This window comes from Pelecanus crispus, chromosome Z (genome assembly GCF_030463565.1).
Source record: "Pelecanus crispus isolate bPelCri1 chromosome Z, bPelCri1.pri, whole genome shotgun sequence".
NCBI classification, from domain to species: Eukaryota; Metazoa; Chordata; class Aves; order Pelecaniformes; family Pelecanidae; genus Pelecanus; species Pelecanus crispus.
In genome coordinates this window covers 17,395,810-17,411,215 of record NC_134676.1, presented here as the reverse complement: position 1 = coordinate 17,411,215, position 15,406 = coordinate 17,395,810, and the positions used below count along the sequence as shown (strand labels likewise).

At 37.8% G+C, this 15,406-nt stretch overlaps 1 protein-coding gene across 1 annotated transcript; it reads right to left on the bottom strand.

The window, feature by feature from the left end:
* Window positions 1-31: 31 nt before the first annotated feature.
* On the bottom strand, window positions 32-15,347 carry CCDC152 (coiled-coil domain containing 152). Its single transcript, XM_009485828.1, has 8 exons — window positions 15,261-15,347; window positions 14,188-14,293; window positions 5,301-5,369; window positions 4,171-4,235; window positions 2,496-2,598; window positions 1,658-1,785; window positions 699-785; window positions 32-154 (listed from the first exon to the last, which is right to left on the bottom strand). The coding sequence occupies exons 1-8, from the start codon at window positions 15,345-15,347 to the stop codon at window positions 32-34; spliced, it is 768 nt and encodes a 255-aa protein (XP_009484103.1).
* Window positions 15,348-15,406: the final 59 nt, after the last annotated feature.

Here is a 15,406-nt window from a genome sequence, read left to right as displayed (position 1 = left end):
ATGTACTACTGAAATAGTTCAAGTCATTTACTCAAAACCACCTCCGTTTGAACTGCAAGTCTTGGCCTTTATTAAGACGTTGCTCTAAGTCTCTTACAGTGTTTCGGAGAATTTCAATTTCCTTGTTTTTCTCCTCCTGGAGATGCTGCAGCTTCTGTAAAAATGCAAGCAAAGGCTTCATGGTTACATATCACATAGAATTATGTAACAATACAATATGCTATTACTAATGAGAAATATTCTAATAAGAAATATTCTAATAAGAATATTTTTCTCAGTATGTTGTATCACAAAGTTACAAAGATAACTTCCCCAGAATCCTATTTTTGTGACATCCCAAAGTCCCAAGCCTACAAAGCCAATAATGCACATACATAATTTATATCACAGTCATTTATGTCAGTTCTATCTTAAGTTCCCAAGTTAACAATTCTGTACTAAACCCACTGCATACGTGGGCTTTTGTTGTTGAATCCCAGCTATATCAACATCAGTACAAAGAGACATGAAATCAGTTGTCTAGAGGTGGGAGGGATGTGGGGGAGAGTAAGTAAGATGGACCCCCAAGGCATGAAACTCCCTTCCCCCTGCCAAGTTTTGTTGCCCAACAAACACAGGAAAACCGCAGAGAACTGCTGTATGAAACAGGCTGCAACAGTATGTAGCATCTGCTGCCTACAGGCTATTAAAGCACATACCCTTCGATAGATACTTTGCGGCAAAACAGAAGCATCTGAAAATGATTTTGTTGTTTTATTTTGAACTCTTGCTAATTTAGCATTGAACTGAAAGAATCAGGAAAAGACAAAACATTAAGAACCCAACAGGAAAAAAAGTATCATTTTCACTTTTTTTTAATGGATTTTGTACCTGAAAGTAGTAATAGCAAAGTTATGTACTATTCATCCTAGGACAATGAAGCTACTTACATTTATTTAAAAAAGAATGCAATTACAAATTATGTTGCTTAAAAAAGTTTCAAAATATGGCAAAAAGTAAACAGTACAAATATTATAATCCATATACATTTAGATGAACAAGACTGCTAAAAAAATTTTGAATGCTCCACAGCCACATGTCTGCAGGAGGATGCTAAAAGCCTCTGAAACCATCACACTTCCCTTTGTTCCAAGGATAACTCAGCCTCAACAATTTTACACCTTATTTCTTTTTTAATATGTGAAATATTTGAAGTATTTCCTTATTTTTTCCTGTAATGAGAGTGGCTTAAAACCTGAGCCATGAAATACACGTTGAATTCTGTGGCTCAAATCTCTGCAGGATTGGAAGACTTTAAGCTCTTGGAAGTCTATTAAAAAATGTATCTTCTCAGCATTCAGAAATTAAAAGGAATAAAAATAAGCAGAAAACATTGTTTAAATTTTTTATAGCTCAAAAACTCGCAAAATTGTCAAAATAATTTAATTTGAAACAAGTCTCTCTATAGTGGATAGAACTCTATTCCTGAGCAGAAGTAACTCATACCATTATGGAAGGGAACACACGCCACTCATCTTTGCAAAGACAATCGGTTTTTAAGCTTCCTACATTCCATCACATTATTTTGTTAAGTACTAATTAACATTTTTCACTACACAGTCTCTTCTGAGTTTACCCAATGCCCAACTGGTCTTTAACTAAGCTTTGTAATGCATACCTCTATCTGCAGTTTAATTATTTCATTCTGCTTCTCTTCATTTTGAATTTTCAGCTGTCTAGTTAGCTCTAAGATTTCCAGTTCTTTTTTCTCTCTCTGTTCTCTATACTCCACTTCTTTTATTTCAACTAATAACACAGTAACACCAAATACAATGATTACAGAAGATGTTTAGATGGAAAAATAACATCATTTCCCAAAGACTAAAAATTTTTTGAACAGCAGGTCAGTATTTCATGGGATAACAATTTCATTCAAGCAAAAAACATACCTTAAAACTATGTGAAAACCACCCTGTCCTATCCCAGTAAGATGGAGTACATTTAAGAAGCATCGTATTTTACAGAGAGTTTATCTGGCTTTTTTCAGTTAAGTGGACAACCAAAAAATCCTATTCTTCAAGGCTATGCCAGTAATGAAAAAAATCAATATTGAAATCAGTTTTTCCTCATTGCAGTATTGTTTTTTTGTGAAATAATGTCTTACTCTCCTGAGCATAGTTGGAACACTCTAACAGCAGTCTAGCTTATAGTTCAAAGCAATTTTCCAGCCAATGCACAACCCAAAATTTCATTCTTTCAGATTTTTAGGTCCAAGTTCCCAGTGTCTGTTCAACCTGTTTGGGAATTTCTGCTCATGCTGTGTTGCTGTACTGTTGCCTCATTGACACTATCTACTCCTTTGAGGAAAGATAAAATTCAGTTAAACATTGTCCACTTCTAGCTTTCACGTTTCCAATAAGAAGTGGAACTTGTACTTATCCTAGATGAAGTATAGCTCCTAAAGGTTACAACACATTTTACCCAATGCTATAGCATTCAGTCTTCAGAGAACTTACTTTTTCTTCTTATATCGCAATTCATCTGTGTTATTTCTAATTTGTGGTCTTCCTCTTTGTTTTTAATTTCTATCATAAGTTTCTCAATCTGATCTTTATATTCCTGCAAATGCAAAAAGCTTCATAAAAATCTTGAGGTGTCCGTGCTCTTAGCCTTCTGCAAAGCACAACATTCGTGTCAAAATGTACAGTACTCCATTAGTAGTAGACTTGGTGATGTTACGTTAATGGTTGGACTGGATGATCTTAAGGGTCTTTTCCAGCCTAAACAATTCTATGATTCTATAATTCAGTACTTGGTTTATCCTCAATCCAGTAAATTCAAAATGCCCAATTACTTCCAACACAATCTGGCTGAAGTCCACAGATGAAAATTGTAGCAGATTTCATTGTATTACAGCTATCAGTTAATATACAATTACAAATTATACTTATTAGGAGAACAGGCAAATGGAGAGGTAATATTCCTTTTCCTCAATCCAGGATCCGATACAGTGCTGCAGTTAGTTAGTGACTACAGTTCTACTTCTGTGGATTTTTGACTGCAAGATTGTGTAACAAAAATCATATTTAAAGTATGAGTTTTGTTAATATTGCTTATAGAAAGTTTTCCACAACTTCATACAGGCAGCAGTAGAAACATCAGTGGTATCAGCACTAGTGATGCTGGTGGCACTGATATTCAAGTAAACAGATTGAACACACCTATTACATGTTTGCTCCAGTAAGTACTCCAGAATTATTGAGGAATTGGCTGTAGCTGCCAGCGCAGAGGTGCTTATTCCAAAGCCTTCCGACAAGGTAGGCAGCCACTCACCAGAGCAGTGCTCGGAGGCACTCACAAAGGCAGTTACTGATTGGTGGTAATAGCGTACGTAGACGTAGTCAAGTAAGTGCCTTCAGAGCAACACCAGGAAGCTCCACCATGCCCATACATGTATAGAATGTATAGAATCATAGTTTACTCCTGTCTTTCAGAAGGCATTACTTATTTGATTCTGTCAAGATAACTGTTCTACTGGTGTAACAATTTAATTTTAACTCATAGTTAGTACAAACACAGGCAAAGAAAATCAGCAGTGAGATTCCTAGTCCTATACAGGTAACAGATGTGCAATCTTACCACAGAGAATTAACACATCTTGTGACTAGCCCTGCTGGTGTTACCTCCTTTCCAAAAAATGAGTGGCATAGATCAAAAGTAGAGAGATGGTAAATGGAATTTATTAGGAGACAGAGACCTATTATCTTTGTGCCATTTAGTCCCAAAGAAACTATAGACAAAATTCAGACAGTTCTTGATTCTCTGGCAGTACAGCAGGCATCTGAGTATCAAAACCTTATTTCCACACAAAAATGTACTTTAATGTACTTTAATGCAAGGATTAGCTTTTAGAATGTAAAGTTGAATTTAAAGCTAAATACAGCTAAAAAACCCAAGTGTATCTTAGATTGAGCCAGAGTTCTCAGCACTTAGTAGTTTTGACCTTAGTCCCTCTAACGCATTCTCATATTGATGTCATGAGAATAACTCTTCTCTTCTTATATATGATAAAACGTTAGGAAAAGTGCAACAATAATGGTATCAGTAACATGATATATAAAGATATATGAACTACTACAATAGAGATAAAATATTATTCCTCTACCTAAAGAGTGATCACTTGTGACATACCTGTTCACAAGCCTTTAATTTCTCTTCCAAGATGTGAACGGTACCCTTCAGTCTATCATTTTCATCTGTGTAAATAAAAAAACTATATGATACACTAAAAAGTACATTTTGACAGTATTATTAGCATGAAAGCAGAATAAGGAAATTACTTTCATTTTTTGACTTGTCTGAAGTTTAAGAAACTTTTTTGTAGACGTGATAATCATCATTTACAGAACTACATAATCTCAGTCTCAATTTTTTTAACAAGAAAATTCATAGTTTAATCATAGTATTTGCCTGGTATTACTACTTTGAACTGTCTTTAGCCTTCTGATAACGGATTCATTCAATAAAATCTAGATGGAAAGTTCTTTGGCTCAGAAAATAAAAGATTATTATCATGACTACAACAGTTTCGAATTGGAAGACACAACTTTTTAAGTACTTGTTTCTCAAAACCTGGAAAGTAGTATCCCCAAACCAGAATTTAAAAAAAGCAGATAATGCTTTTTTTGATTATTAAAAGTCACTTTGAGTATTAAAAGCAGCCATATACTTCCAATTTTTAGAGGCTTATTAGTATTTATGCTAATACGCCTTGAACACACAATGGGTATAAAATCAACTACATGGCGTACAGCTAAACTGTGGTATAAAGATACAGCAAATATTTATATATTTTATTTTAAAATAGCAATGAGTAATTTTCAAGTATTTATGGACAGCTAAGTTTTAATAACATTACACTGAGATTAAGACTCTATGGTTTAACAAAGTGATAAAAACTATGCATAAATGCTTTAACAGACTACAGTCCACCAGTTAAATGATACTTTCTCACTTTTTGTAAAATTGCCTGTGCCATGCTGAAATAAATTTAAAGCCCAGCTGTTGATTAAAAAAACCTCACTGGGACAGAACTTCTTTTACATGTGGATTCTAAGTAGGATAATAGTAATAGACATTTATTAAGCATATAGACCACCAAAATCTGCACAGGATTGATTTTAGATTTTTTTTTTTTCCTTTCTGTTTGGCTGCCAGTGAGTTTCTTTCTCTGAAAAAAATGGTAAATATGAACAAAAAATTTAAATGCATGCTCATTCCAAATTACAGTACAGGATATATATGAACGTTTTTGCTTTTACCTTTCACATTACACTGGTTTTCAATGGTTTGTGTAAGACCCTTTATCACATTCTGTAGAGTAGTACATTCTAAAAGAAGCAAAAAATCCAGTATTTTTTAATGATTTCTTCCCCATTTTAATTTCGTATTTTGTTTATAAACTTTTCTCCAATATTTTATAATTATCTTGATTGAATATTAGTCTAAGTCTTTGTACTGACTATACAGATAACTCAGATCATTATTGCATGATTACTGCTTAATCTTAGCTTTTAGTTTGACAATAATTAAAAAAAAAAATCAAGCAATACGAACAATTTTATACAACTGTTACATTTTTGTTTCTAGCCAGAAAATAAGGATGTTATTGTTTTCTGGGCAATAATGGAAGTTTTCCATATCAGCATTCCAGCAATTTGATGTAATTAATGAAACTCAGGCTTGCTTTCCTGACAGCATTTTTGCCAAGATCCTTTTTAACAAGACCAGCATTATCAACTCATTGCAGTCTCTCACCCCCTTTTTAGTGCATATTAACATTCATCTTGTGCCTCAACATAAACTTGGAGAGATTCAGAATATGCTACTAAATCCCCACTATCTCATTTTAAACGAAATAATTATGGGTGTGTGTATGTATATACATGCAACTTGTTATCAGTTTACATATTTATATTTCATAATTTTTGATTGTATTTTTAATATTTGACGCCATATGGACTGCCTGCAATGTAACATTTGGTTTTCATTAAATACTATTTTTATCCCTTATGTTCCTTGCAAACTTATCAGTAAAGTTACAAAACATTCACAGACTGGGAAGATGGGACACTAAAACTGAGGGTCTTACCCTTAAAACCTGTTTCTACTTCCAGAGTACTAGTGCATTTCTTAAGTGGCTTTTAATTTCCGCAACAGATCAAGTACACTAAATAATAGTTACTCATCTCAAAAGACCAAAGCTCTGTTGAAAATTGTAGATGATGTAATTAAAGACTACATCAGCAATAATGGAGTCAGGAAGATGAATTAAGATCCCAGCTCAGAGATTCAGTTTTCCACTCAATCTTTTTGACCTTTAGTCTATTCTTCCATCAAGTCCACTTTTCATGCAGCCGAGTACATTAGCCAGCTAAATTCTCCGGTTCCATGCTTCCAAAAAAACAGTAGAGGGAGCACGAACAGCACAGAAACATTGCCTGCCCTCACTTCCTGTACTGGATCAGAAGCACTTGTGGAAAAATCCTATTCAAAATCCGAAGCACTAGGTTAGCATCCCCATTTGTACCAACTAGTTCTACTACAGATTTTCTCCCATTTGAAAACCTATGGAAATAAACCCAAATGTTTATAATTCATGCACGAATTGGAAAGACATCTATGCATTTGAGTAAACAACAGGACAGCAGCTAGTCTTACAATGATTCACAGCTGTTTAAGTGCAAACCACTGTTTTGCCCAGTCGCAAGAATATCTGCTTATCTTTCTTATCGTTACAGGATGTATCTTGGCAAATCCCTTATGTAATTATAGTTGTGACTGGAAAAATTACTGGGAACCCACAAATTTTGCTTGCCTACATTAAAGAAGAAAAAGAAAAATTCTGCTAAATGGTTGCAGCTTTGTGGATTGTTGGCATAGCATCTGTTACAGATTCTGTGTGGTTCCTTCCCTGTAAAGAATACTCCCTACACGCAGAAAGACTGAACAGCCTAAGGTCTTTTCTTCCATGTTTAATATCTATAATTTATTGCAGTTTCATCCATCTGCATTTATAATTGAAGCTATTGGCTTTTTTTAGTAGGGTGATTAAATCAACCACTTTTTCCTTTAACACCCTTGAAACACTAAGTCAACAAATAGGCAATCCTGCAGATGCTAAATACAGCCACCTTAAGTGTTCCATAAACAATAATGTGATTGCTTTCTTTTTAGAAACTACAGTAAATTTTAGTTCAGAATTGTAACCTGCACCACAAGAGTCCATTTGGTCACCACAGAAAAAGTTTAGGAGCAGAAACCAAAAATGCTAGACTTGCATCTGTCTTAAGTGGATCTGCAACAATTTACACTAAACAAAAACTGTTGTCCTGAATCTCACCTTTGTTTAGCAAAGAACATATCAGGACAAAACAAAGCTCATTTATGACCTTTCAGAACATGTATACACTTGCCCAGTTGCTCACCTTTTCCCACCTTATCTTTGGTTACAGTATTTCACTCTCCTCTCTCCCCTGAGCTTTAGAAGTTTTTCTTCTTCCTTTGCATTTCCTTCAGCACTCCCACTCTTCTTTTCCCTTAAACAGTTCTAGAGAGAGACTTCTGGCAATCAAGGTATCAAGGAGCCCTCAGGTTCTCATTTATACTTCCTGGAGATTTCTTGGGGAGCGAAATGCTATTCCTATTTCTGTTTCTCATACTAACAAAGAGTTCTCCAGCCAGGATGAAGTTCCACTTCCTCCACGCCCCCACCACCAGCAGCCACAAACCCTTCCAGTTAGGCAGAACAACAGCCTCTCCTTCCATAGTGCTCTTTCTCTCTGCTCCTCTGCTGTAAGCAGCATGTTTATTTGGAATCATATGTGAACCATTCACCAGCATGTGGTCTCTCATGTTTTTTCCTCAGCTGTTCTGTGAATTGCTTTGTGGTCTACTGCTAAGCCTTACATTCTAAGGCTGAGTTGTTTACCTATCCTGTAAATTTATTTGCTCTCGTGTTAAATTCGTAATAGGATGAACTTGAGAATGTACATACATTAAGACTGTAGGCTGACACTGTTCATCAAGAAATTGATGCAGCTGTCCAAACTCAGCAATTTCAGCTGCTTTTGGACCAACGCTTCATATGATACTTTCAGGAAATGTGGCTGAGCTGGGTTCTGGGAAGCAGCTTGGGACATAAGGCTAGGAGAAATCCTTTCTTCCAAGCCACAGTTGGAAATATCACTGTATAAAAGCCTTTCTCACAACTAGAATCTGTTGGAATAACTGTTACCAGAGTAAGAATCGAAGTATCAATGCTACATCTGGTCCCTTGCACCTTCTCCAGTTCGGCACAGGATCCCTGTATCACCCCATCAATAATAAAGAGTGTTTTTTTAAATCCCTGTCCTGCGTTTGCGTGGCAAGGTTTCGGTAGCAGGGGGGCTACAGGGATGGCTTCTGTCAGAAGCTGCTAGAAGCTTCCCCTATGTCCAATAGAGCCAATGCCAGCCGGGTCCAAGACAGACCCGCCACTGGCCAACGCCAGGCCAATTGGCAACAGTGGTAGCGCCTCTGTGATAACATATTTAAGAAGAGCAGGAAAAAAAACCCCACCGGGACAGGGACACAAACTGCAGCTGGATTGAGGAGTGAGAATATGTGAGAGGAACGACTCTGCAGACACCAAGGTTGGTGCAGAAGGAGGGCAGGAGGTGCTCCAGGCACCAGAGCAGAGATTCCCCTGCAGCCCCTGGTGCAGCCCATGGTGAGGCAGCTGTGCCCCAGCCCATGGTGAGGCAGCTGTGCCCCTGCAGCCCAGGGAGGTCCATGGTGGAGCAGATATCCACCTGAGCCTGGGGAGGACCCCACGCCAGAGCAGGGGGATGTGCCCAAAGGAGGCTGTGACCCCGTGGGAAGCCCTAAACTGGAGCAGGCTCCTGGCAGGGCCTGTGGACCTGTGGAGAGAGGAGCCCAGGCTGGAGCAGGTTTGCTGGCAGGACTTGTGACCCTGTGGGGGACCCACGCTGGAGCAGTCTGCTCCTGAAGGACTGCACCCTGCGGAAGGGACCCAGGCTGGAGCAGTTCATGAAGAACTGTAGCCTGTGGGAAGGACCCATGTTGGAGAAGTTCGTGGAGTTCTGTCTCCCGTGGGAGGGACCCCATGCTGGAGCAGGGGAAGAGTGTGAGGAGTCTTCCCCTGAGGAGGAAGGAGAGGCAGAGACAACGTGTGATGAACTGACCCCAACCCCCATTCCTCGTCCCCCTGCACTGCTCAGGGCGAGAAGGTAGAGAAAATCAGGAGTGAAGTTGAGCCCAGGAAGAAGGGAGGGGTGGGGGGAAGGTGTTTTTAAGATTTGGTTTTATTTCTCATTGCCCTACGCATGTTCTCACTCCTCTCTCCTACTCAATTTTGATTGGTAATAAATTAAACTGATTTTCCCCAAGTTGAGTCTGTGTTGCCCCTGACAGTAACTGCTGAGTGATCTCCCTGTCCTTATCTTGACCCACGAGCTTTTTTGTTATATTTTCTCTCCCCTGTCTAGTTGAGAAGGGGAGTGATAGAGCGGCTTTGGTGGGCACCTGGCATCCAGCCACAGTCAAACCACCACAATCCCACAGTGCTTTGACTTTCAAAAAGGTTTTACAAAGAATCAAACTACTAGATGCAACACTTCTAGTCCTCTGATTCTGAATACACTGTATGCCATTACTCCTTCTGAAGGGTCAACGTTGCAGATGAATTTGACAGAGGCACAAAGACCATTTCTATCAATTTCAAAAAGAAAAAGCAAAATGCTTTAGAAACCTTATATACTTAATATAATTTCTAATCACTACACCAACTGTAATGTCTTTTTGAAACACTTTTAACATTACAGTCACTACTGATCTCCAGTAACATGGTAACTGTTTACCGGAAGATTCCTCTGACAGCATCTGCTGCAGATTATGGCAATTTGCTGCCCAAGATCGTTTGTGAAACTGTTCTCTCATCAACATTAATGAATCAGTTCAACAATATAAACCTATAAACACTTCATGCCATGACACCTGAAGTGTAACTTAACAGAACAGCCACGATAACTGTCTTAATTTCTAAATACATTCTATCCCTTTGGCATCTCTCATTTACTTTTTACTTCCTTATCACCAAGTAGCTTTCAGAACCACCTCTTGGATGTCCCATGTTGTTCCAAGTTCTTGCTTTTCACTTTTTTCGTTACTAACAGCTCTGCAATCTCTCTTACTCATTGACCATTATCCTTGGCTTCCAACAATTCTGCCTCCTATCTATAGCTGTACTAACTTGTACAACTACTATGACTTTAATATTACTGAGATTTGGTTTTTCCTGACTATCCCTGCTGCTAAAACTTCAGTTCATCTTTCATGCTGATTGCTCTGGTATTTTTACTTGGACTTCTGCCATCCACATTTTTTTTCCCCATCATGTGTTTCAAAACAGCTCCAGAGGTCGTTCTCTTTGGTTATACCAGCATAACTATCTCCTCAAATCATTTCACTCTTACCTCATCGAAGTGAGGCACTACTATTTACAAAGCTCAAATCTCTCTTCTGATTTTCATCTATTTGAAGTCCATTCTACTTCCACAGTCCCTGTTGCAGTCATCCCAGCTGCTCCGATTTCCTGCGTTGTCTTTTTCACTGTCTCGGCTATCTTTTATCCCATAGATTTTATGGTAAGAGTAATTTCTTCTTTTTGTCCACCTTTTCCTTTCCTTTTTTTTAAAAAAATCTATTTTGTATAAACCCCCTCCTGGCTTTGCCAATAATGAAGCCTCTTGATCTATTTCTGAATGACTGTCCTGTGTTGTCTTTTGTGCTTAACAGAGAAATGAATGGCTCTAATAAGTCAGACCAAGGTTCCATCCAGTTCACTATCCCACTTCACAATACCCAGCAGAAGATGCTTCAGGAAAGAGGGAATAAAGCTGGATTAACACTACCCTTAATATATCCCCTCAGTTTCCAAAACACAGGAATAAGGGATACCTGAGTGACAGGTACTGTCTTTGTGTTTAACAAATTTGTTATGTTTTATTACACAAATTTTTCTAATCTTTTTGGACTTTTCTATACTTCTGTTATCTGCAAGCCTCTGTGGAATTATTTAACAACTTTATTTTGTAATGTATGGAAAAGTTCCTCCTTTTGTTTGCTTTAAATCAATCAATAAGTTTGATTTCCATCTAGTTCTCTTATTACATTGAACAGCAAATATTCATTCCCTAGTCACTTTCTCTATACCATTCATAATTTTAGATAATCATGAGTCATATCAGCTCTATTCTTTCTCTTTAGGCTGAAAAGTTTCCAGTCAACTTAAGTCTTTCTTCAGATGTTCCAAAATTGTGACCAAACCTGTGAGGGCCCCAAGTGCATTCTCCCCCACCCACCTCCTGGGCGTTTGGCTGGGCTCAAGGCCAACTTAGAAATGAGTGCAGCTGGTGACCTTGAAAAAAGCTGTTTGAAGAAAACTGGGATAAGACTCAGAAATGGCTGCCCCTCCTCTCCTTAGGAGTTGCTTTTAAGCTGAGGCTTTTGCCCTTGGCCTACCTTGAGCTATGCTACAGCTGTGTTGCAGCCACATACCATGTAGACCTAGACCCTGGCCATGACCTAGGGAGTGACTTCCTGGCTTCATTTCAGACCTGCCTCATCACTATGGACCTGCCAGTGATCACTAGACTATGTCTGACCCTTGTTACCATTTCTGGACCTGATCCCAACTCAGACTCCTGTCTTGACATTGGACCTGCTCCATCACTACGTACTTGTTCGGTAATGTGGACTTTTGGCTGACCCTGGCAGCCCTCACTGGGCCAGCCCTACACGGGTACAGTGGGAGTAAGCCTCAGCTGGTGGAGCCCTCATCCCTGTGGGCCTTGTTACATGACTGGTTCCCAGTTCCCTGTCCCTTGCTCTTCCCTGACACCACCAAACCTTGCCACCTCCTCTGTTATCTTTTCTACTTCTAGTACGTCTGTTTTGAAAACTGGGGACCAGAACATTACATGAAAATCACAGACTTTACAGAAACATGATGTTTGGTTCTCTATTTCTTCCATAATCATGTCTATCGCTGTGTTTGCTTTTTAGACCACCAACATTTTCAGAGCACTGTCCAGAAGGACACCAAGATCTCCTTCCTGAGAAGTACCCAACTGGATCCAATCACTCTTTATATAAAATGTGTCCTATATGTATTGCTACTGGTTTTCATCTCCCCTTTTTATCACTTATCATTCTGTATCATGAGATTCTTGGTATAACTGCATAGATTAGCATCATTAGCAAACTTCACTCACTCAACAGCTTTTCCAATTCATTTCTGATTATGCTAAATTATTTAAGTCCCAGCGAAGATCTAAGTAAAACCAACTGGCAATCTCACTCCAGCGTGAAACTAAGTTTATTCCTGCCCTGCTTCGTAACTTGTAGCAAGCTGACTTGTCAGAGACCAAAGTTCTACAAGAAGATGCACCTTTCAGCAACTCTACAAACTACAGAAGAATAAGCAACCACTAATCTAGGCTAAGTACTAGATACTATTTCTCTTTTCAAATAACCATCTGAAGAGAGATAGTTCTACATTTCTTTTAAAAAAAATCTTAATTTAATAGTTTTCTTTTTACTTCCTCCTTTAGTTGGCAACTTTTTTATTATGAGGCTTAAAATTCCCATCTGTAAAATAGTAAATGCCATTTCATTATTTAGCTTCCATTGAACATTTTGAATACCCTTATTAATATAAACTATTATTACCATTCATAACTATTTAGCACCAAAATGACATCTGCTATACAAAGCAAAAGAAATACGACCAAAACTTGGATCACATTAAAGCTGACAGCAACACAAGTGCAGTTTATGGAATAAACTTACAACAGTGCTATCAGCTTAATTGAACTCAACCTTGAAGCATTATATGCTATTCCTTACACTTTATAACCTAGTTGGAAATGTCACTGAGAAAAAATCTTGACAGTGACATTATAAACACAAAATGGGCTGTCACACTGTTTAATCTGACCTCTTCAGAGATTAAATCTCACACACATAAAAATCACTTTGGACAGCTCTTCAGTATTCTAGAAGTTAAACAGATGCCTAGACAGAACAAGACACTAAGATTCCACCAATACGCAAGGTCCTCACAGAATAAATTTAAATGAGTAAAACTCAAGGAGGAATACTAAAACTTCAATATATCTGTCAGCTTGGTACAGGGAAAATGTATTCCAAACCCCAAACTGGGCTACCAGACTGTCCCTAAACAAACCAAATCACACAAGCAACTAAGAAATATAATTCTTTCTGTTATCTTGGACCACCGGCCTCACCAGCCTGACATGCCATCTCCCATTACAGGCAAGCTTTGACATTTCAGAAGGCAGCAAAATACACATTCAAAAATGCATCTGGCTCATCTGTCATTAGGCAAAACATTTCTGGTGACCAGGTGAAATATAACATTTGTCATACCGATATCAATGGAACAGCTCAGCTGGGGGAACGATAGTGTCAGTCATGACCTTACTTTTCCCAAATGTTCACCCTGTTGTTCTACACAGACATCTGAGCTGCTTATGGACCAACACAAGTCACGGGCTAGCACTTTAAGTAAAACTACTGATGTTAGTTTGCTTAAAAATGCTGACTTTGTAAACTGTGGCAGTTCACAAGAAGCTCAAGAGGCCTGTATGGATGGGAAAGGTAAACATCTGGGCACAATAACATCATCAGGTGTACCAAGCTCATTTGATCCTTTCCCTCTCTCCCTGCCAACACCTTGTTTCCTTGGAAAAGGAGGTAACACTGTCATAAGAAAAAGGTTGAAAGAGGAAAAAATGAAAGAAAATACAATAGGAAATTTTTTCTTTCATAGGTACTGCATGCACTCAAAAATCTCTTAAAGTGGATGGATTTTAACATCAACTGGAAAACAGTTACTTTAATGCTATTCTCAAGATACATTTGTGGATTATAGTTACCTGGTTTATGCAAATGAGATGGATGCCATTACAGGACCCAAGATTAAGCATTACTGTTTTTCACACAGTATCTTAGATCCTTGCTATTTTATTTTTGTATTTTACATGATTCAAAAGAAAGGAAATGTTTCTCAGAACTTCCTGAATATCTGCAGAAACCATACCGTTTTTTAAAAAAATAACTTACCTTCTTTTACTGATTCCTCCTTTGATTGGCTTAATGTTAACAACCTGTTACATTTTTCCAGCTGAAGAACCAGTAGGTTATTTGCTTCATTAATTTCTGATATTTTCTAGAAAATTGGAAAAATACTAAAGTTATATTAATATATCTTTTGATTTAAATGTTAAATCTTGAGTTTTAAATTAATATAAAATTTAACAACACTGCAGCCACAAACCTGTATTATTTGCCATTCTGGAAATCCCTTTATAGAGAAGAACAATGCTAGACTTGAGAGCCTGTGTGAGTTTACCCTGCCGAACTAAGAATGCCAGCTTACATCACTAGTTATAAACTGGTTTCTTCTCAATTCTGTAGTCCACAGTGTGGATCAATCCTCAGCCAGGTTCTTCCTACTGCTATGCATATGAGGCTGTCAGTGCCTCCACTGAGCACCAACATGAGTAATGGGTGTGAATAGGAATTGGTATAATATGTTTTTTTTCCGTGAGAAATGCTAAATTTATTTCAGGTGCCCCTTTTATATTACCTCTAGTATGGATTTACCAATCAGGAAATCATGAGGGAGCTGGTCAATGTAGGTCTAACAAGAAATACAGTACCAATTTTCCTCAGTGGATCAATCTTTTAAGAACTGACATATACATAAAATAAAGAGAGCTCAGTGCAGATGGAATATAAGAACAGATGCTCCTGCTATGGCAATGACATTTTTCTAGAACAAGGAACAATTTCTGAAAGGATAGTCCAGCAAAGCTGTGTAATACTGTTATCTCCAATAGCAGCTTCTGATACAAAGGGACACTCTCACGCTTTTCCTGAGAAGCCAAAATTGGCCTCTGCACCATTAAAATTCTAGCACTGAAGCAAAGGCTTCTCAGACTCCACAGAAGTCACTCACTTCACTCTGAGATACAGTCAATACAAACACTTTCCAAACACAGTTGGTATTACAAGGCATAGTAATAAGAATAAGCTGACACCACCTAGAAGAAATTTTCACTTGAAGAGCTTATTAAAATGTCACAAAATATTTATACATAGCAGTTTCAACATTTTTTACCTTCTTCACTTACCTTTTCTATCTCTGAGAAGTTATCTAAAAGTTTATCAAGGTTCACCACACTGATTTTCTTCATAGTTTCTTCATGGTTGTGATTCATCTATTTCTGGACCAGTGATCACCGTATATATAAAACATAGATCTATGAATTCATGTATT

Coding starts and splice junctions, on each gene's coding strand:
- CCDC152 (XM_009485828.1), bottom strand. CDS start 15,347: ATGAATCACAACCATGAAGAAACTATGAAGAAAATCAGTGTGGTGAAC. Junction 2,599..4,170: donor AATTAAAGGCTTGTGAACAG/GTATGTCACAAG, acceptor TTGCATTTGCAG/GAATATAAAGATCAGATTGA. Junction 155..698: donor CGCAAAGTATCTATCGAAGG/GTATGTGCTTTA, acceptor GCATTTTTACAG/AAGCTGCAGCATCTCCAGGA.